Consider the following 22413-nt stretch of genomic DNA (forward strand, 5'->3'; position numbering starts at 1 on the left):
GCCCTGGGAAGACAAAAAGCTTCCTTGTGGCTCCTCCAAGCTGGTGGAGGTCTTACTTCGAGCTCCTTGCTTTCCGTGGGCCCAAGGCCGTGTCTCCTGTATCTGTGAAGTGGTTAAAACTCCAGCCTCCCCTGCACCCTATAGAGGATCAGTATTCCTCTTTGACCAAGTGGGACAGACAGGTCTGTTTCAGCCTGGTTGGCCATGTTGTTAGAGGTTGAATTCTCAGTTATAAGTAATCAGTTACTCCAAAACCACTACAGTAGAGACTTGGCTTAATTTTAAGTGTTTGACTTATCAACTAATTCAGGTCGAATAAACAAAAATCTGAGTATACACTGTAGGCAAGATTCCATGCTGGAGTCTAATATCCTGCCTTCTGGGCTTTATACTTAATATTAATTACTTCTTGACAAGAAATTTTGTTGAATATATGACAGAAGAGATTTTAAATGGCTCCTGAATCTATGAAGTTAATGATCCTATTCTTATTTAGGGAAAAAATGACGATTGTATATGTGGAGAAGTACTCAAGGTAGAGATCCATCAAGATCCAAATGTAGACTTTGGTTTTATAAGCCAACAATAATACATATTTGCATTTGAGGTCATGTCAAGTGAGGTTAATGTGGTTATATGAGGGTATTACTTAAAAATGGGGTTGGCATTCCAATCAAATGAAGTCCTTCTAATTTAAATAATGTATTTTATTCCCTGTGCCAATCAATCATTTTCTCTCCCAGAAAGTCAAACCAGTTTTTACACTATTGATTTACAAAACTTACATGACATAAACATTATGTGACAGAAGTTGTTTGTTATTAAGAGAGAGGATATCACCTCACAGTAACTTGTCATCTGGAAATAGGGAAAATCACACAAAGTAATTTTATTTGTATCCTGGCTTTTTCACTGTTGGCTACATTTGTGACAGCTGATTTCATATTAAATATTAACAGTATTTTGTTTATGCTTGAATGTGCTACAGTAGGATGTAGATTTTACTCAGAACCTTTCTGGTTAGAAAGTGTATCATTGCAATAAATGATACACTTGCAGGCCAGTTGTAAAGACAATAGATGCTGTGTATCTAAGAAAATTGAGCTACCACTTTGGTGTCAAAATTTTGAAGTTTTATTTCTCCCCTGAATCCTATAAAGTTATTGTTTCTGGAGATCAGAAGTGGTAAATTATTGGAAATTTCATTTGGTACCAAACTAATGGAGACAATTGTTACCAACAAATATGGGTTTAGGAAATCATGGATATTAATTTAAATTGTGTGATTATAATGAATGAGCTTTGGATATAGCTAATTGATTGCTGGAAAGAGTTGTTGGACTTTAGATGTAGGAAGCAAATTAGAGTTTACATTCCTCATTTTCAAGAACACCAATAAAAAATTGATATCTGTTTATTTATATCTCTTGCAGAGGCATAAAAAGTCTTATTTACACATTTTTATGTGATTTTGGTGACATGTATTTTTAAAAAAACCTAACTGAATTGAGTTGAATCTTTTATATTTGTGAAGTATGTCAAGGATTTGTTTTGTTTGATATTACTTTTCGATTTGTGAATACGCCCATGAGACAGGCTCCTGCTGAGTTTCTGGTCACTGTGTCAGCAGCGCTATGAGTGCACATTGTCAGTTGTTTAAACATTATTGAATCCACTGTGGTCTGGCAAGGAGCATCTGGGAGCCAGACTTTTCCTGTGGACACATGCCAAGTAGTGTATTGTATTTCCTCACTGAAGAGAACTATATTGAGATAATTTTTCTTCTTGAATTTTTCAAATTCAGAAATTATTTTCAAAGCTAAGGGAGGATCATATGATAAAATTGTTTATAACTACCTGAATTCTATAATAGCTGATTGAGAATTACTTCTGTTTAGTTAGAGTAGATGTAAATAAGTCATTTAGTTAAACTTCATTTAGATAGTTAACATTATTCTCCTAGTTAGACCATTCAGGAAAGTTCACATGTCATTTCATGTAGTCTCTCTTTATTTATTTAGTTATTTTTTTGTAGTCTCTCTTTAAATCAATGATTTACTCTTAAGGAAGCACAACAGACGTTGAGTGACGCTTTAAGTACTATAGATGAGTATGCCATTAAATTTACATGTTTGATTGCATTATTTAATTAGATAGAAATAAATCCTAAATTGCATTATTAATATATACAATTACAGCATAACATCAGTCTTAACTAACAATCACCAGGGAAAGTTTATAAAATGTCATATTTAACTTTAAAAAAATCTGAGTAGTTGCAGATTGGAGATGAGAAAACAAGAATACTTTGTCATATGGAGAATAGGCTAGGAGGAGTTAGTCTTGGAGCAGTGACACTGCCTGGCCTCTAGGCCTCTATAGTGACAGGGATTTGTCTTTTCAGAATGGATATAGTTACTCTGTCTGCTATGCTGGGATGCTGTTGGGTGAGACCTTAAAAGAGTAAGATCTGGTTTGTCTGCCAAGTGCATTAAAAACACCCTGACTCTTGTTCACAAGAGCAGGCATCTTGTTTATGCTGGCTTAGGTTTGCAATCTCAAAGTGTCAAAGAGACACTTTGCAAATGAGAGTTCATTCATACCTTTAGGAGGCCCAGACTGAGCAAATGTGTTGTTTTTTTAAGCTCAAGTTTTTATTCTTATGTACTTTGAGGAACACCAAATACTATCAATATTTTGCAGTAATGAACGTCAAGACCTCCATCACTGGAACTTTGTGTGCCTCGCCTCGCTTTCCCCTGCAGGTTCTACCTTGCTTCTTCTGGTGACTCCTCTCTATAGAAACATCCTAGTTCTAGAAGATATCTTCTTTTCTAGACCCTGTAACATATTTTATCATAAATTTGTGTGTCAAAAAAACCTCTGACCTCAGAATTGAAAATGCTTTAAAAACATAATTCTGAATGTCAGTGCACAGCCCCTCATGGGTACATGAAAATTTGTATTTTGAGAGTGTCATTCTGTCTGTAGTATGTAAAGTGCTTTAATTTGCTGCATTTTTCATGCATTATCACAGTCAGATCTGGTGAGGAGCTATAACTATCTTATTCAGGATTAATCAATCTTCTTGGGCTCCTGGCTAGGACAGAAGCGACTCTCAGCTCTGCTTGCTTCAGGGGTTGGCCTTATTCTGTTTTTTCATCATATTCAGTCTCTGAGAGGGAGGTGATGGGAAATGATTTTTCCATTTGCAAGCTGCCTTCCAACTGAAAGAAAAATGGAGGGGGCAGATGCTAAGCTTTTACTTTCTGTGGCCATTACAAACATGACTCTTCTCCTGTTTTTCAGCAGTGTATACTATTTTTCAAGAGAACTATTTTTTTTTTAGGATGTTAGACTTAGCCAAGTTATTTTGTCATTGATCTAAACATATATGTCTGTATGACATCATGAATATTAACTTTCTCAGAAGTTGCATGTTATGGCAGTATATTAAAGTGCTATTTAACAAATACAGAAAGAAGTGATCTATGCAAGGTGTTCGTTGAATGAGAAGAAAAAGTGTGCTTTTTCTCATTCAGGATGCTTCTGAACTTGGGCTCTGGAAGAAGACGGCCTGGATCCAAAGTGTCATCCTGACACTAATTCTTTTTTGTTTTTTTTTAAGGTTTTTATTTCAGTTCAGTTCAGTTCAGTCGCTCAGTTGTGTCTGACTCTTTGTGACCCCATAGACTGCAGTACGCCAGGCTTCCCTGTCTATTACCAATTCCCAGAGTTTACTCAAACTCATGTCCATTGAGTTGGTGATGCCATCCAACCGTCTCATCCTTTGTCGTCCCCTTCTTCTCCCGCCTTCAGTCATTCCCAGCATCAGGGTCTTTTCAAATAAGTCAGTTCTTCGCATCAGGTGGCCAAAGGATTGCAGTTTCAGCTTTAGTATCAGTCCTTCCAATGAATATTTAGGACTGATCTCCGTTAGGATGGACTGGTTGAATCTCCTTGCAGTCCAAGGGACTCTCAAGAGTCTTCCCTAACACCACAGTTCAAAAGCATCAGTTCTTCGGTGCTCAGCTTTCTTCATAGTCCAAATCTCACATCCATACATGACTACTGGAAAAAAACCAAAGCTTTGCCTAGACGGACCTTTGTTGGCAAAGTAATGTCTCTGCATTTTAATATGCCATTTAGGTTTGTCATAACTTTTCTTCCAAGGAGCAAGTGGCTTTTAATTTCATGGCTGCAGTCACCATCTGCAATGATTTTGGAGCCCCCAAAATAAAGTCTGTCACTGTTTCCATTTTTTCTCCATTTATTTGCCATGAAGTGATGGGACCAGATGCCATGATCTTAGTTTTCTGACAGTATTACTTCTGTCGTTTATGTTTGGGTTTTTGGCCACAAGGCATGTGGGATCCCAGTTTTCCAACTAGGGATCAAACCCCATCTCCCTGCATTGGAAAGTAAAGTCTTAACCACTGGACCACCAGGGAAATTCCCTGATGCAACTTCTTATATCTGTGCTATGCTGTGCAAATTAACTTAAACATTTCTATGACTGTGTTTCTTCATCTGAAAATGGGAATAACAGCAATACCTTCCTCATAGGTTTTTGAGGATGAGTGGGATTTCTGTGTATAGTGTCATGGCTAGCATGGTGCTAAATACACAGTAAACTCTTAGATTTATATTCTAATCATTGTTATTAAAAATCAGTATGCAATGAGTATTGTATTGGTCACTTCAGCTTTTCATTCTCACAATAATTATTTAAAGTATATTTTATCTTTGTATTTTCCAGATTGAGAATTGAGGCTCAGAGTTTAATTAGCTTGTCTCAGTTTATATAGCTGGTGAAAGAGGAGAATATAACCTTCTGGCATAGTAATTTTATTTGCATTTCTGTAGTTCCATTGTATCTTTTGGGATTAATATGGGGTTAATTTCTGATTCCATTATAATTCATTTTATTAATTACATTATTATTTAGTGAAATATGCCTATATTTAGAAGTTTAAAAGGCAAGTGGTATTTGAAGACAAGTGATGAGGGGGATTGAGGATGGTTCTCTTCCCAGCCTCTCTGCTTCTTAGGTCTGGGACCCACTGAGCCAGGGGTCAGGGTGGTTAGTTTTATTTTTAGTATTTAACAAGGACTCTTCAACTAAGAGGGACTGACCAAGAATATGGAGAGGGAGGAAAATCAATAAACAGTCATTACCATTGCCTCTTTTTCTTTCTTCAGATATAGTTTAAGTGTGGAAGTAGTACATTAAAAAATGAGTAAGACTGAAGGACTTAGGAAGTAAATAGGGAAACTGCTACTATACTCAGATTTCATTGTGGGGAAAAATTAGACAAAAGTAGTTGTCATCTTTGAATTCATCACAGCCAGTGAGGGAAAAATCTGGCCTCTGCTAGACATATTTGGCTGCAATTTTGAAAGGCATATTTCAGAAAACTCGGAGAAAAGAATAGACACAATGTATGGTATTAAAGACAAGTATTTTAGGGACTTCTCTTATGGTCCAATGGCTAAGACTCAACACTCCCAATGGAGGGGGCCTGGGTTTGATCCTTGGTCAGGGAACTAGATCTCACATCACATGCTTCTAAAAAGATTCTTTATGCTGCAACAGAGATCAAAGGGCCCTTGTGCCACAACTAAGACTGATGCAACCAAATAAATATTAAAAAAGATAAGTATTTTAAAATACCATTTAATCTCAAGGGATCCCAATGAGGAAAAGAAGGGAGAGAAACTAAACTATGTCATGTTCTTGTGCTAGAATCTATCCAACAAATATAACTTTTAAAGGGACATATATTAGCCATTGAAATGGCTAAATAACCAAAGAAAATATGAAAATAGTTAAAATGTATAAATTATACTAAAGACAACAAAAGGTGTATAATTGCTGTCTGGTTTTGCTGCTTTTGGAATTTATTAGGGGCAGGCAGTCATTCAGGGAAAACAATTTAATTTCTATTTTATTTGTTCCCTTTCTGTCAAGAAATATCCTCTAATTGATGATATTGGTAAGAGATAGCAGAAGTCCAGGATGGGCAAAGAGATCCTACTATAATACAAAGAGATTCTATTAGAATAACTAACCAAAATCAGTTGTTTTTTATTCAACAAATATTCATGGAAAACATTTTTTTTTTTTGTTCCAGCCCCTGTGTTAGGCTGCTGTAGTGTAAATATGCCCTTGGGGAGTTCACACTTAGGGGAAAGTAGACGAGTGACAAATATTTATATGTAGTGCTCTGTACTAACCAAGGCTGAGAGAGCAGACAAGGGACAGTGGCCAGCTGTCTGGAGGGGTTGGGAAGAGCATTCTAAATTGGGGGACACACTTCAGCCCTGTCTTCAAGATAAGTAGGAATTTAGTTTGTCTTCTGACCCAGAAAATATTTTAAAGTGGACTCCAGAGAAGCTTTTAAAATAAGGTATCAAAGAGAATCTTCTATGCCATCTAGAAGATGAAATAATGATTATAGACTCAAACCCAACATGGTTGCAAGGAAATGACAGACATATAACAAAGATAATACTTTCGGTGAGGCATTTGGCCAGGATTCTTATGAAGTCTTTGTAGTTTAAAGACCACTGGATAACTGACTATATAGTCCGCAGTGGCCATAGGGTGTTGACCAGTTGATTTTGTAAATACCTTATGGCTTAGTTCTCAACATCATCATACGATCATTTTCATGAAGTGTTAGTCACTCAGTCGTGTCCAACTCTTTGCAACCCCATGGTCTGTTGCCTGCCAGGCTCCTCTGTCCATGGGATTTCCCAGGCAAGAATACTGGAGTGAGTTGCCATACCCTTCTCCAGGGGACCTTCTTGACCCAAGAATTGAACCCCAGTCACTGGCATCACAGGCAGATTCTTTACTGTCTGAGCCACCAGAGAAGCCCCCATGTTCATGAATGCCTTCGGTAAATATAAACAGGCTATACTCTCAGCAGACCAAAATGGTGGATCAAATCTAACAAGATAAAATAGGATGTCCTACTTGCTCTAAAAATCTAACTGCAGAAGTATTCGAAAGACTTGGCTCCACAAAAAATGGGTAAAACACATAGGAATTTCTGTCAGCAGCTCAATATGAGTCAACAGTAATTAGATTCAATTCTTAGACTGTGTGCTTTGGAAATATAAGATAATTAGCAACCAGTGTTCTGGGTTAGCAAGATGCCAATCTTTCATGTTGTGTATCAATAATATTTAGGTTTTTAACTAAAACTGCCCTAGAAAGTACAAGACAATGATTCTCACACTTTTTAATCTCGAGAGGCCTTTTCTGTTTGTTTTTTCATTTGTTTGTTTAGGTGGTATTTTTTTTTTTGCCATGCCACAGCCTGGAGGATCTTAGTTCCTTAACCAGGGATTGAACTCAAGCCCCCTATAATGAGGAACCCTTTTCAATCTTGAAAATTATTGAGGATTCCCAAAAACTTTTGTTTATGAGGATTATGCCTCTTAATATTTCGTATGTTAGAAATTAAAACTTAGAAATGTTAAAAATGTTTATTAATGAATTTAAAAGTTATAATGATAAACCCATTACCTGTGAACATAAATACCATATTTTATTTGAAAAATAGATATTTTTCCCAAATACGAGTGTGAAAAGTGGCATGGTTTACGTTTTTGCAGATCTTTTCAATGTCTGTCTTAATAGGAGATGTCTAGACAATCATATCTGCTTCTATCTTTACTCTGTTGTTATATGTTGTTTAATTTAAGTACAATCAGTCTGTGAAGAAAATCCAGCCTCATACAGATGTATACTAGTGGGAAAAGGAAGTATTTTAATAGTCCTTGCAGGTAATTGTAGAGATTCTTTCTTGTTACTATACCCAAACTTGACAGATGGTAAAGATTAGTTGCAATGCAGAATCCAAAACTGTATCAATGAACTTTTCATACAGTGTTACAGCAAAATTCAGAGGACTGTCTTGTACTTTGAATGGATCTTTTACCCATGTGTGCTTTTGTAACATCATGCATTGATCAGCTAGAAAATACTGATTTATTACATTATGCAAAACTTCCAAATATTGACACAATTATGGTACAATTAAAACACCACATTCATTAATATCACCACTGATCTCATTAGAAAAGTTTCCTTAAATACTGAGGAGTGGTCAAACTATATCCCAAGATAGAAGTTTCTAAAATTTTAATTTTTGCTTGAAAGCTCAAGCTTTATCATCGGCAATAAATGTCAGTTGTTTTTATTAAAATAGCAAACTCACTTATTTCAGTTTTGGGAAAATGTCTGCCAGATTCTGAAGTCTGAGTAACCATAGTTTGTCTGTCAGTCGTTCGTTCTTTCAAGTAAAGATGGTGTTAAAAACAGCTAGTTGCATTTACCACTCAAACTCGTCCATCTGGAGATGCAGCAGCCGTGTTTCATGCAGTCTTCTGATTTTGTCTCACAGAATATTAAAGAGACATGTACTCAAGGTTGACATTAAATGAAAATAATAATTGATCATCAAGGACATTCTTAGGTGAAACTGGTTTTTTTGTTTGTTTTTAATGCTAGTGCAGGGCAGTGACAGCTTGGTGCCACTGTGTTGATTTATGCTGAGATGTCAGCAGTTTACCACCCATCATTGCTCTGCAGCATCAGTGCAAATGTTAACACAATAAAAAAAAGCAAATATCTTAATTTTATTATGAAAATAGTTTTGACCTCATAGATCCTCTATGCCCTGAAAGGGTCTTGAAAACCTCTGCTGGTATAAGGGATTATAGAACCAATAAGTCAACTGGGTGATGGTTCCTCTTACAGGCCTGTGATTTTTCTTTCTTGGATTCTTGAAAATGAGGTTAAGGTGCACCACACTTGAAGAGGAGGAGTGTATTTGCATAAGCAGGCGGTGGAAACAGAGCCAAGCCTGTAACAAATGAGCTCTGCATTCGTAGATCTGCCTTTCTCCTGAGGCTATGGGGAACCGTTCCTAATAAAACAGTCATGTTACAATTGAGTGATCTTAACACCAGTTTATGTATATTAGATAGTATTTTTTACAGAATAAAATTTAAAACCAAAATCTAAGTTGAGATGAAAAATTTTAATTTCTAAAAATGGGATGGCTTCAAAACAGTTTATAATGAATATATATACATTTGGCATATTCTTATTAAAAATGAGAATAAAGAAAAAGCAGAAACTGAATAAAGGTTGTCTAAAAGGAGATGCCTATAATATTTATGGATAGGTCTTCAGTGACTTAAAATTTTTTTTCTTTTTTGCTTATGTCTACTTTCTGGCTTCTAGCCATGAACAGATAGTGCTTTAGTAGCAAGAATAATAAGAAAAAAATCTAATCTAAAGTAAAAGAAGAACTTACATGTCACAAACTTTATTGTACCAGAAATCCACAACCAGGTAGAGGTTACTACAACTGAGAAATAATTTAATTTGGACCTTTTGTGGATTAAAAGAATTTTAATGTTGCAGAATTTATTATACACTTCAATTAAAAAGCTAAGGATTTGGAATAGAAGAATATCACTGACTATAGTAAAAGGCAGAGTCACGTAATTTTGCCATGTCTGGTACGCTTTAGGAGCACAGTCATTTTCCTACTCACAGTCACTTCTGACATGGAATCTGGCCTAGTAAAGCTTAATATTTAACCTACTTGCTTTCTTTGCCTGTCGTAGTTGCCTGTAGATGGTCAAGTCTCTGTAAGACTGCTTCTGCTCCTGAGTAGAGAAGTACGTCTAGAGCAGCAGAAGTTGCAGAGAAGTGCATGTTGCAGAGAAGGCAGTGCAGGAAGAGAAGAGCAGGGAGGAAGTGCCATGACCTTGGTCCACTCATTCAGCACTCCAGTTCAGTTCCCCTTGAATGAAAGAACGAAATTGAACTAGATGGTAGCTAAGGTACCTTTCCTTTCTAAGAGTTCCCCCAATTCTGTCAAAAGAGATCCTTGCCTGAATTTGAGGTTTTCCCCCCAACATCCCAACCATGATGTTAACAAGTTTAATGTCTGTGAAAAAAATCATTATTTTTGCATTTTCAGGTTTGTGTATAAATTGTGAATTTCAATATTATAGTAAAGAAATTCCCGGTACTCTAATGGTATTTCTTTTTGCTTTTGAATAACCTTTGATATCAGTAACTTTTGATAACCTTTTTCATATTAAACCATGAGAATAGAATGTCAGAGTTGAAAATTAGGTTGTATGATTAGACAACCATTGATTATTTTATTGTCTTTTATATCATAGTAACCCTATATGATATTAACCATATTAACCATAAGCATAATTAATCATATTCCTAAATTAATAAGTGGATGCAAAACACCTACCTCCTCAGGTAATGAACTTGATACTGCATGCTGACTGTGCATTTTTTTTCCTTGAGAAATTCGATTATCCCATTGTCCTCCCCAAATCTTGTCAGGGTGCTATAGGATAGACGTTATTCTTTCTACTTTATAGAGAAGACATTGAGAATTAAGAAACAGTGTCAAGGTTGCATAAATAACTAGACATTTAAGCATAGGACCTAGTTTGCCTAATATCCAGGGTAGTAAACATGATTCTATGCCATTTCAAGCATCTTTATCTTTCTGTTCATTTAACTGACTGATACTACTAAAAGGCACTTGCTTATGTCTTTATCAAAGTATATCTTTTATTGCTATAAACTAGATGTCAGATTATTAAATAGATAGAAGAGTCCTTTAGAAGTACCATATTTTAAGCTCTCAGTAGTCCAGGATCTATAAGCCCTTAAGGAACTCACTTTTCTGCATTGTCATAATTTTTAATTCCCTCACTGATATCCCTTTGGGATTCTTCTTCTACTTCCCTGGCCCTTCCACCAACTTCAGAACTTGGCTCAAGTCTTGAGAGAGAAGACGGGGTAAGGGGCCATTTGTATAAATCCTTCCTGCATTTTCATCTTACTGCCAGGACTAGACTCCAGTTCCCCATCCCATCTGCTCCATCTCCTCCTACTTTGGGGCATCTTGCTTGCAACTCCCTGGAACCTGAGCCATTGATGAAATGTGATGGGTAGTCTGTTGCTCTGAAATGTAGGTGAACCTCTTTCCGATCTATGTAGAAAGGCTTACCTTTACCATCTACATTTAACCATGTTTTTCTTACTGAAATAAATTGAAAAAGAAAAGCTGACTGCCCTCAGAAATAAATCCATTTTCATTTGTGAGTTGCCTTCAGTTCAGTTCAGTTCAGTTCAGTCACGTCCAACTCTGTGACCCCGTGGGCAGCAGCATGCCAGGCTTCCCTGTCCATCAACAACTCTCAGAGCTTGCTCAAACTCATGTCCATCGAATTGGTGATACCATCCAACTCTCTCATCCTCTGTCATCCTCTTCTCCTCCTGCCTTCAATCTTGCCCAGCATCAGGGTCTTTTCTAATGGACCAGTTCTTCACATCAGGTGGCCAAAGTGTTGGAGTTTCAGCTTCAGCATCAGTCCTTCCAATGAATATTCAGGATTGATTTCCTTTAGGATTGACTGGTTTGATCTTGCAGTGCAAGTGACTCTCAAGAGTCTTCTTCAACACCACAATTCAAAAGCATCAATTCTTTGGTGCTCAGCTTTCTTTATAGTCCAAATCTCACGTCTGTACATGACTACTGGAAAAACCAAGGCTTTGCGTAGATGGACCTTTGCTGGCAAAATAATGTCTCTGTGTTTTAATATGCTGTCTAGGTTTGTCATAACTTTTCTTCCAAGGAGCAAGTGTCTTTTAATTTCATGGCTGCAGTCACCATCTGCAGTGATTTTGGAGCTCAAAATAATAAAGTCTGTCACTGTTTTCATTGTTCCCCCATCTATTTGCCATGAAGTGATGGGACCAGATGCCATGATCTTAGTTTTCTAAATGTTGAGCTTTAAGCCAACTTTTTCACTCTCCTCTTTCACTTTCAACAAGAGGCTCTTTAGTTCTTCTTCACTTTCTGCCATAAGGGTAGTGTCATCTGCATGTCTGAGGTTATTGATATTTCTCCCGGAAATCTTGATTCCAGCTTGTGCTTCATCCAGCCCAGCATTTTGCATGATGTACTCTGCATATAAGTTAAATAAGCACACGGGGCTTCCCTTGTGGCTCAGCTGGTAAAGAATCCTCCTGCAATGCGGGAGACCTGGGTTTGATCCCTGGGTTGGGAAGATCCTCTGGAGAAGGAAAAGACTACCCACTCCAGCATTCTAAATATGTGAGTTGCCTTAGAGACCTTTACAAAGTATCAAATACTGTGTGCTGGCTTTAGGGGCAGTTGAGTGTGTAGAATGTTAAAGGTTAGAAAGGAGTGGGGAAGAGAATGGAAAAGATACATGTTTGGGGCATCCCAACTTGAAATTGGGTTTCTAAATCATCACTGAGAGAACTGCTTAACCTAAGATGTACCTCAAATACAGTGCTATGGTAGGAGAGAAGCTACCCACTTTTGTGAAAATGTTTTCCAAGTCTACAAGCAGCCAATATTCAAATGAAATTTTAGCAAAAAAAATGTATCTATAAACTAAAGATTTTAATGAAAATCAAGGCAGTGGTCCCATGGCTTAGAGCTGGGGCTTCAGTGACAGATGTGGAAGTTTAAATCCCAACTCTTGTTCTAACTGGTTGTGTGAACCTGGACAAGTTAATTAAGCTCTGTACTTGTCACTTTTGCATACATAAAGAGGATGAAAGTTCCTATTGTTGCCTCTTAGAATTGTTAGGAGGATTTAGTTACATGATGAATATAAATGTATATAATGTTCCCTGGTGGCTCAGACAGTAAAGAATCTGCCTGCAGTGCAGGCAACCTGGGTTTGATCCCTGGGCCGGCAACATTCCCTGGAGAAGGGAATGGCAACCCACTCCAGTATTCTTGCCTGGGAACTCCCATGGACAGAGGCGCTTGCAGGCTACAGTCCATGGGATTGCAAAGTCAGACAGGACTGAGGGACTAACTCAGAGGATAAGTCGACTTACCCTCTTCTTCCTGGAAAACATTATAATATCATTCTTTAGCCCTGCTGTGAACATCACGCACCCTGTTTTGGTTCTGACAAATTGTCTTTAGCCTTTTTCAAGCATTGTCAGATAAACATGTCATTGGCTTATCACTTTTCTTTTTTGGTTATTTAACCTTAAAAAAGAACATTAGCAAGCCAGAAATAGCCCATTTTGTAAAAACTGCATAGCTAGACATATCTTTGATCCTTATTAGGGTAATAATCCATCTGTTATGGAACTGGATCAATTTGTAAATTAAATTGATTAATCTAGCAGGGGAAAAAAAGGCTCTTGACTTTTCCCACAGTAAGCATTTCCTCAAATGGTAGTCATCCTGAAAAAAAGATTTGGGAAAACTCAGTTCTCTGCTATTCCTTCTCTTTTTGCTCACCTCAGAAAAAAGACTAAATATCTATCCAAAAAAAAAAAAAAAAGAGAGAGAGTAGAGTTCAAGCTTTTAGATTCAGCAGGGTCTGGTTGTTCCCGGAGGTCTCATGTTTTTGACAGGGTTTAATGTTAAAACCTTTCAGTGACTATCAGAACGTTTTTACATGTGATCTTAGCCAAAAGGCTGAGAAGCAATATCAGAATATTTTTAAGACTCATTGGTTAGTTTAGTAAATGTATAACTATGCTTGAGTTATCTTCTGCAATTAGTTCACTTTATTATTATTTTCATCCTGTCTGATAAAAAAAAAAAAATCTCCCAATGATTCTCCTAACAATGTGTGGTTGGAATAATAACTTCACATGCTGAAGAGTTTTGTGCTGCAGCTGAGAGGCATGTAAATACAAGCTGCTTATTTGCAAGAAGCTTCCAGATTTGCAATATGATTGCTATGGAAACCACTTAATGAAAACCTTATAACCATCTGTGTGGTTTGATGGATTTTAGTGCATAGCTGAGCTGTTTTTGTTTACTGTTATTAAAATGTTGAATGGAATATATTAACCCACAAACATTGACTATTTGAGATATTAATTAGTATTGTATAATGACATTGTGCCTCAACCCCCAAATAAAATATGTTTAATAACAAACCTCAATAAAACATGTATATATCTAATATATTATAAAGTTGATTATAACCTAGAATTTGGTCACTTGTCCATATATATTTTTTGGATTATGTGGAGAGTTTTGCTCTGTTAGTAAATGATTATAGTAATAAGATTTATTTTCATGATTTTGGAACCCATTTTTTTTACTTGATATTTATTGAATATCTCCCTTGTACCAGATTCTATTCAAGATTCAGTCTGAGTTGTTTTTTTGTAAGGCTAGAAAAGAACACATACTCCCCAAATTTGATTTTGTTGTCTTTTATGTGGAAACCGTACTGTTAGCCCAAGATAAAATGAGTTGCTTGACTGTTGTTAAGAAAAATTGACATATGAAACACAGAAGGCTCTGCCCTGAAGATATCAGTACTAGGTTTGAAAAGGAGAAAGGAAATGTTTTTAATCCTGATCCTATCCTCTAAAATACTTCTTATTAAACATCTCACATGGATTTCAATTTGGATACCTCACAGAAAATATTGATAGTTAAGTAAATATTTTGAATATCATTCTGATAATTTAAGAATATATTGTACACATTATAGACACATTTTAATAAAATAAGAACAGTTCTTAGGAGTAAATTCTAAATTCATTGACAACTTTGCCAAGAGCAGAGATTTTCCCGCTAAATTATTATAATTAGTTTTTATAATATCTTGACCCTGACTTTGGGTGGTGAGTCTAAATCCCATAGTGTCTTCTTAAGAGCCAGGAATAGTACTTTGTATACTGATGTGGTTATAGCTTTTGACTTCAGGATAAGCACCCTTAACTGTTTTTCAATTTACTTCTTACTATTGAATTTGTGTGGAGAAGGCAATGGCACCCCACTCCAGTACTCTTGCCTGGAAAATCCCATGGACGGAGGAGCCTATGGGCTGCAGTCCATGGGGTCGTTAAGAGTCAGACACAACTGAGCGACTTCACTTTCACTTTTCACTTTCATGCACTGGAGAAGGAAATGGCAACCCACTCCAGTGTTCTTGCCTGGAGAATCCTAGGGACAGCAGAGCCTGGTGGGCTGCAGTCTATGGGGTCACACAGAGTCGGACACGACTGAAGTGATTTAGCAGCAGCAGCAGCAACATTGAATTTGTGACCAAATTGGAAGAGAGAGAGTACTGGGGAGAGAAAGTGTGAAAAGTACAGAAAGCCTTCTCCTTCACCTTAAAAACATGAATGATTTGTAAAATGAGATGCTTGGACTACATGACTGTAAATGTCCCTAAAACCTTTAAATTTTATATTAAAACACCCTATTAACCCATTTATGTTAGCTAGTCCTTGAGGGTTAGCATAAATGAGGCAATTGTTGAAAAGAGACAGGATTTAGTATTAGAGTTTTTGTTAGGTCTTCTGTGTACTCATTACTATTTGACTGACTATATTAAATTGACAATTTTAGGTTTAAGTTAATCCGTATAATGTGCCAATGGTTTCCAGCTGTTCCGTATTGGACCTTTCATTCTTTAGTTGGAATTGAGTTACAAAAATTTGAAACAGTTATAATTGTAAACTCTCAAGCTTGATTTAAATGCTGGTTTTTATTTATCACCACTTTAAAATCTGCATGAGATGTCTCAATTCACATATGCATTGTTGATCTCTTTACCAAACTTTCCAGTCTCCCCTGGGCTGCCCCGCCCCTATGTTAAATCTCTAGTGCCAGAAACACAACTGCTTGTGGTTTCCCCCTCCCCGCCACCCAGGACAACAGTTATCTTGGCTCTACTCTTTTTAGTAATGATGTTTCCACTTCTCAGTTAACTAAACTCACAACGTGAGTCATCCTTCGTTGCTTGTTCTTTTCCCTTAGCCCTCCACATCCAGTCAGGCAGAGTTTGTCTATCCTAGCTCCTTCCCCCCTTGTAATCATCTCCGCTCCATGTTCTCTGCCCCTCCAGCTCAGGACTGACTTCCCCTTTAGCCAGACTGGGACTGGCTTCCGTGCCCCTTCTCTCCGTTGACTGGAACAATGAGATCAGATGGACATTGCTCGAGCAATTTCAGTCCTGCCCTTTCTCACTTCAGAAATTTGGGGGTGGTGGGGGGTGGTGGTGGTGGTGGCGGGGAGCTCTTACTCCTCACCAAACATGGAAGCGTCTGAAGTCCCTAGCCGAATGTTCACGACTTATCAACAATTTGCCCAAACGACTACCATTATTTCCTATCCTGCTCTTCCTCTGCCAGCACCACATTCTTTATCCAAAATGAATATGCCTGTGCCTTGTCCTCTTGTCCATGCCTCTCCTCCTGTCTGGTAGACCCTCTCTCTTACAAGTAGTTAATGCTCAATGAAGATTTATTTGCTAAATTATTTAATAGTGATAGACTATATTTGTATTTTTTGCATATTTTTCTTTAAAATTATGATTTTTCTTGAAATTGTGATTCTTTTTGAACCCAGCTTTTTCCTTGACATGCCATTTTGTTCCTATGTCCTGCCTTAAATATTTCTAAATTTCATATAAATCTTTCAGTGAAGGAAGTGGTCATGTAATAAATATTCCTTTGTGAGTTAAAGAATTGAATAGTCTATTGACTTTGTTTAAAACTCTTCTCATTTAATTTTCGGAGAAGGCAATGGCAACCCACTGCAGTACTCTTACCTGGAAAATCCCATGGATGGAGGAGCCTGGTGGGCTGCAGTCCATGGGGTCACTAAGAGTCGGACACGACTGAGCAAATTTACTTTCACCTTTCACTTTCCTGCATTGGAGAAGGAAATGGCAACCCACTCCAGTGTTCTTGCCTGGAGAATCCCAGGGACGGGGGAGCCTGGTGGGCTGCCGTCTGTGGGGTCGCACAGAGTCAGACATGACTGAAGCAACTTAGCAGCAGCAGCAGTATTTAATCATATCATTTTCTTTCTCCTATTACTTGAAGAAGGAGTGTGGTGGGGAGTGTAGAAATGATATAAGGATACATATGAACATATCAAGATAAAGAGTATGGACTTTGGAATCACAATCTAAATTTGAATAACAAACATTGGAAGTTTCTTTACCTTTTTGAACCTCAACTTATTTCTCTGTAAAATAAGGATTTAAAATGGTTTATCTATAAAATCTTGACATCTGTTATAGTGTATGACACATAGTAGGTCCTGAGTATAATTTGGGGGGAATTACCTTGAATGGTGAGGATCATTCTAGTATCTCTCTGTAAGTATCTGAAATAGGAAGTATCTGATACTCCATAAATGACTTACAGGTTAACTATTTTATATCACACATTTTCTCTGTTCTGTTGATATTTTAGGGACAGTGATTTTATTATGTATTCATGCCACAGCATAATGTGGTTAATCCATATAATTCTGGGTATCATTTTACTGGATTTTTAGGGCTTTTCTGGATTTAAGATTGTTCCAGATGAATTTCTGTGAGCATTTAAAACAAAATTGTGAAACGTTAGTACACACCTTAAATTTTATCAAGTCAACTGGTCAGGTTGCTATTTGGATATAGCTATAGATTCATTTGTTCAACTTTAGGTTATTGAAAAAGGAATGTGGATGTTGAGTGGTTTCATTCTTTGAAAAGGATTATTTATGTGTTTTAAACTTTTAGTTTTGCTCTTAAGATGGAGTGAGTACTGTGTTGTTCATACTGGACTTCAGCGTTCCATTTGTTGTTTATTTACAGAAGAGGAGGAGGACGGAGCTCTGATCAAAGTGGAGGAACAAAGGAAGATGAGTCAGGACAGTGTTCACTACACCACAGGTAATGAGTTGGGAAAAGCTTGTTTTGGTCTTGTTCACTTTCCTTTTCATCACTTTCTCCCTACTCTAAAGATGTGTCCTCAGCTCCCTGAGGTTGGGTCCTTGGGTCTGGATCTCTTATAGCTGATAAGCTGCTTAGACCCATTTAGGATGCATGAAAACCACTTGAGAAGGATTTATAAAGTAAGCCAATTTATACAAGGTATTCCTTCCTGAATTACTTTGTAATGACTCAATTAGCTTTCATTTCTGCACAAAGGAGATTTAGTTGCATAAATTAGCTTATCATCATTGAGGAAGTGTCACTGCTAAAGGACAGTTTATAGATACAACATGCAGTTGCTGTCAAACCTATAAGAATGTAATATAGACATCTGTGTATACTTTGTGCTTGAGCAGAACAGACTTCTGCCATTCAGAGACTAACAGGGGACAACAAGTTGCCCAGGGGACTAGCAATGTAGACATCTCTGAAAAGGTCAACTTGACACAGGCTCTGACAATCGACCCACAGCTCTGTCTTCTTTGATAAAAATCAGATAAACTTAAGACCGCTAATTGATCTGCAGCCTGTTTAAATGTTGGCCATGCATATCTTCATTGCATATGATTAACACAGAAAGCAAATGAATTGGGTAAGAAATGCCAGAGTCCAGTGACAGCAGCTTAAAAATGGGAAAAGGACACTGGTGGCCTAGAAGGCTAGGAAGGATATTCCACTTATCCATTTCCACTTGGCACGTGGCCCCAAGTGCTAATTATGACTGAGACTGGAAAAATAGCTATATATGCTCTGTACAGAATCACATGATACAAGCAACTTTTCTTGCTGGTTGTTATTTCCAAATAGCAGGAGATAAACCATATCTGTAGTGCAGGCATGAGGTTAGTTTTGATAAATCAGCAATTATTTTACACGGAAAGAAGAGAAGGACTGCCTTCTTATCAGGACTTTACACCTCTTCATAGCCACATGTCAGCTGGGGCAAGGTCTGCCATATCATCCCATGTCCTGCAAAGAGCTGTAGATGGGGGTCGCCTCCCCTTGCTGATATGGCCATACATCACTCTTTCAAGCTGTCAGGGGCAGGGTGGACAAGAAGTGTGTGTTCAGGAAGTAGCTTTCCAGAGTCCTTCCTACTGTGACATGTGGAAAGGAAACAGGCCTGACTTCCGGACCTGGACAGGAAAGCAGGAACAGGTTGGTGCATGAGGTTTGGGTGTGCTTTTTTCAGAAAGGAAGTGAGGACGAAGTCATTAGATGGGAGTCCTCTGTTCCTGCAAAATGCAGCTATAAACATCATGTCTGAGCAAAACCTTGAGGACAGCATTCAATGGCAGTGGAAGTACATATGTTTTGCTGTCATGAAGCTTCTGCTAAAAGCATGTCATTTTCTTTTTTTAAATTTCAGTGCAGGTGTGGAAACTGGACACATACAGATATTTTTCCCATAAATATAAGTGTTTTGGTTTAAAGCAATTGTATTTTTCAAAAATCCTTTTAAAGTAACTCTCTCCCAAATTTTTGCCTTTGAGGGAAGGAAAAACAAATGTTTTTTCTCAAAGGAATGCAATAAGGAGATCTAGCTTTTCATGCAATAGCTATAAAGCACTGCAATAATTCTTATCTTTAGTGACACGAAATTCTTTTCAAGCAACAGTTTTAATGCTTTTGCATAGCAGTGACCTTTGCTCTCCCCAGGCTGTCAAAGACGTAACACTAGAAGTTTGTTTGCCGTGCAGGGCAGTGAGTTGACAAGGGTATTACTATCTTGCTGAGCATCACATGATGTGAACTTCTAACCTTACTCAAGAATGTTATATATTTTTCACATTGACTGATTTTAGTAAAAAAAAAAAAAAAATTCAGACTAATGTGAAATATGTAAGCAAAAACAGAATTAATCTTATATTTCTTACAAGTTCTTTCATGCTTAAGCTTGCATTTATTTTTATATATATGAAAAAAGATTCCATGTGATTTTTTTGAACTTTGTATAATATGCTTATTTTTCTAAAATAGTTTTTAAACCTTTACCACTACTCAAGAAGACATTCTTCATTATCTATCATTGTGTGTTCCACCTATTGTCATCATGTTTTAAAAATCCTTTCATTTTTGCAAAACTAAATATCTCCAATATTTAGCTTGTACTTTCGTAACACTTCTGTTTTTATTACCCAGTGTTCTGTTTTTGCTAGTTTAACTTACAGGTGCAAGTACATTGTTTAAATCTTTCACAAGCTGGCTAGTTTAGAATGTTATTTTCTTTCTTTACCTTCTTCTTTTAACCATATATGCCTCTCAAGACAAGAAACATAAGGAGGTGATTATTTTTGGTAATTTTGAAGATGTTGATCATGACGTGGATAGAATCAGAAAACTAATTTAGAATATAAAAATTAATGTATGCAGTAAAAACTAAACAGATTTAAGTTGTATTCAGAAAGTAAGCTTATTGGTGGTGGTTTATGACATTGTACTCCATTCCATTTTTTGTTGTTGTTTGCAAAAAACACATCTCACATGCGTTATTTTTTTCAATGTACAAGTGGTGTTAACCTTTGTGAACCCACAGTGCTTCCAAGGATATCGATGTGCAATTTTTTGTGTATGTTTAGCCACACTTAAAATTTAGAATAGTAGGCAGAAACCAATACAATGTTGTAAAGCAATTATCCTCCAATTAAAAATAAATAAATTATAAAGAGAAAAAAATACACTGAAGAGGAAATGAATAAAAATCTAGTACAGAAAAAAAATTAGAGAGCTTGCTGCTCTCTAAGGAGCAAGATAGTTCTTAATTTTTATGTCTAGAATTCATACTAAGAATTTTGACATTGCTTTCCTAAAGAGACTAAGGCTAATTAACACACACTGCCAGGTTATCTCCCCAGTTGTGGATTCTTCTACATCATAACTAATATTGCATGCTGAAATAGAAAGAATAGTCAATTGTGTATACATGTAGCCATGTGACATAAACAACTTATTATTCTTTAACAGAGCTCACATATGGGACACAGAAATGAGATTGGTCTTTGGATAACATCATAAAGATTACAGAAAGCAAAGTAGAAAATGCCTCTTGTTCGCAGGATTGCCAGATCGCTGGCTCTGTTGCCTCTTTACAGCAGTGAGATTTAATGAAATGCCCGTGATGCACATCTCGGGAGCAATGCATCTTGCGCACGGTGGGGGTCTCTCTTCTCCTCCTGCGCTCCTGTAACTCCCATTAGTGTTAATGGGGGTTTCACCAAGTGCATCGAGGGGAAGAAAGACCCCAAAGTGATAAGGATTATGTGTTAGAAATCACCATATACTTTTTTTCCCCTCCTTCTCCCCATCACCCCACCTTTTGAAAATCTACTGAATGAAAAATTGTTCTGAGAAAATCTGAAAAAGGAAAGATTAGGCAGCAGGCTGAACAGCTGAAGAACCCACTGAGATGTGCCAGCTAAGCCAAAACTTCTCTTGTTTTTAGCCCAAGTTTTCTTTCTTCAACCTTTTGGGATCGAGCCTAAGGCTGAGCAGCATGGGGAACACACAGAACCCTCCACGGGGGCAACCAGCTATTTAGTCCTTTTACCTCCTGGCCAGTGGCTGTCGGGGAGGGCCTCGCCTGTGAAATGATGTCATCCTGTCTTTGCTCTAATTCCTTGACTTTTAAACTGACACTGACGGACGGCACGGGGCGCAACATTTGACCCAGTTAGCAGTTGATTTAATCTGACTAGAATGTTTCAACTTCTAAATCCCTATTTGTCTAAATAAGTGGTTTTTAAAGGAAATCAGTCACTTTATTATTAAGTAATTTTTTTCTAAAAAACATTTTGACAATGTTTGGAGTGATCTGTCCAGCCAGAGTGCCCTCTAGTGTCCATTCATAGAATTTCCTTAATACATGCTTTGAGGGGAAAAATGCAATAAGGGTGGCCACAGAGCATTGTTAGTTCTTGGTTGGATTCCTGGGCAGGTGTACGCCCCTGCTGGCTTCAGTGATGAGTGCCCACATGCAAGAGCGAAGTCAGTAAGGTGTCTGTCTCTCTGTCTCCCTTCTTCCTTCTCTCCCACCTTTCCTTTTCTCCTTTTTTTAATCCTTAAAAAACAAGGGGAAAAATTTAATAAGAGGATTTTTTTCTGGTTGTGTATTCTGGTCCTTATTTATAATATAAATATAATGAAAAAGTAGTGTCTTACTTCCTAAATAGACTCCGTATTATTCAGGTTTTCTTTGGGGCTTAAAAAAATGTTTCCAATACTAAAAAGAATTTTTTAAATTTCTAATAAACCTAAGACTTTGTGTAAATCACAAAACTATGTGTAATAAGATGAATGCCTTCATGACACGCTAATATGACCGACTGTGTTGGAATTGCCAAGGAGCCTGCTGTCTGAGAGTCATATAACAAAACTAAGATGACAACCCCGATCCACCATGCATCTCCACAGTTATCCCCTCAGAATTCAAAGATGACATTCCAGTGAGGGAAGTTGTCAGCACATGTATGTTCTGCCTGGTTAGTGAATACACGGACATCTTATTGATATTACTTGCATTCTTCTTGCGTTAACTCATCAAAACTCAATTATCATGAAATTAAAAACAGGAAACAGTTCTCAGTGTAACAAAAGCAGCCAGTGTGTTTAACTCTG

The 22413-nt window shown here is 37.2% G+C and overlaps 1 protein-coding gene across 1 annotated transcript in view; it reads left to right on the forward strand.

The window, feature by feature from the left end:
* Positions 1-22413, forward strand: part of SKAP2 (src kinase associated phosphoprotein 2) — a 165468-nt gene that overhangs the window by 123471 nt on the left and 19584 nt on the right. The window contains exon 10 of the mRNA XM_061165484.1: positions 17680-17757. Within this exon, the coding sequence (XP_061021467.1) occupies positions 17680-17757 (78 nt within the window). The remainder of the gene's footprint in view (positions 1-17679; positions 17758-22413) is intronic.

This window comes from Dama dama, chromosome 18 (assembly GCF_033118175.1).
Source record: "Dama dama isolate Ldn47 chromosome 18, ASM3311817v1, whole genome shotgun sequence".
In the NCBI taxonomy this organism is placed as follows: domain Eukaryota; kingdom Metazoa; phylum Chordata; class Mammalia; order Artiodactyla; family Cervidae; genus Dama; species Dama dama.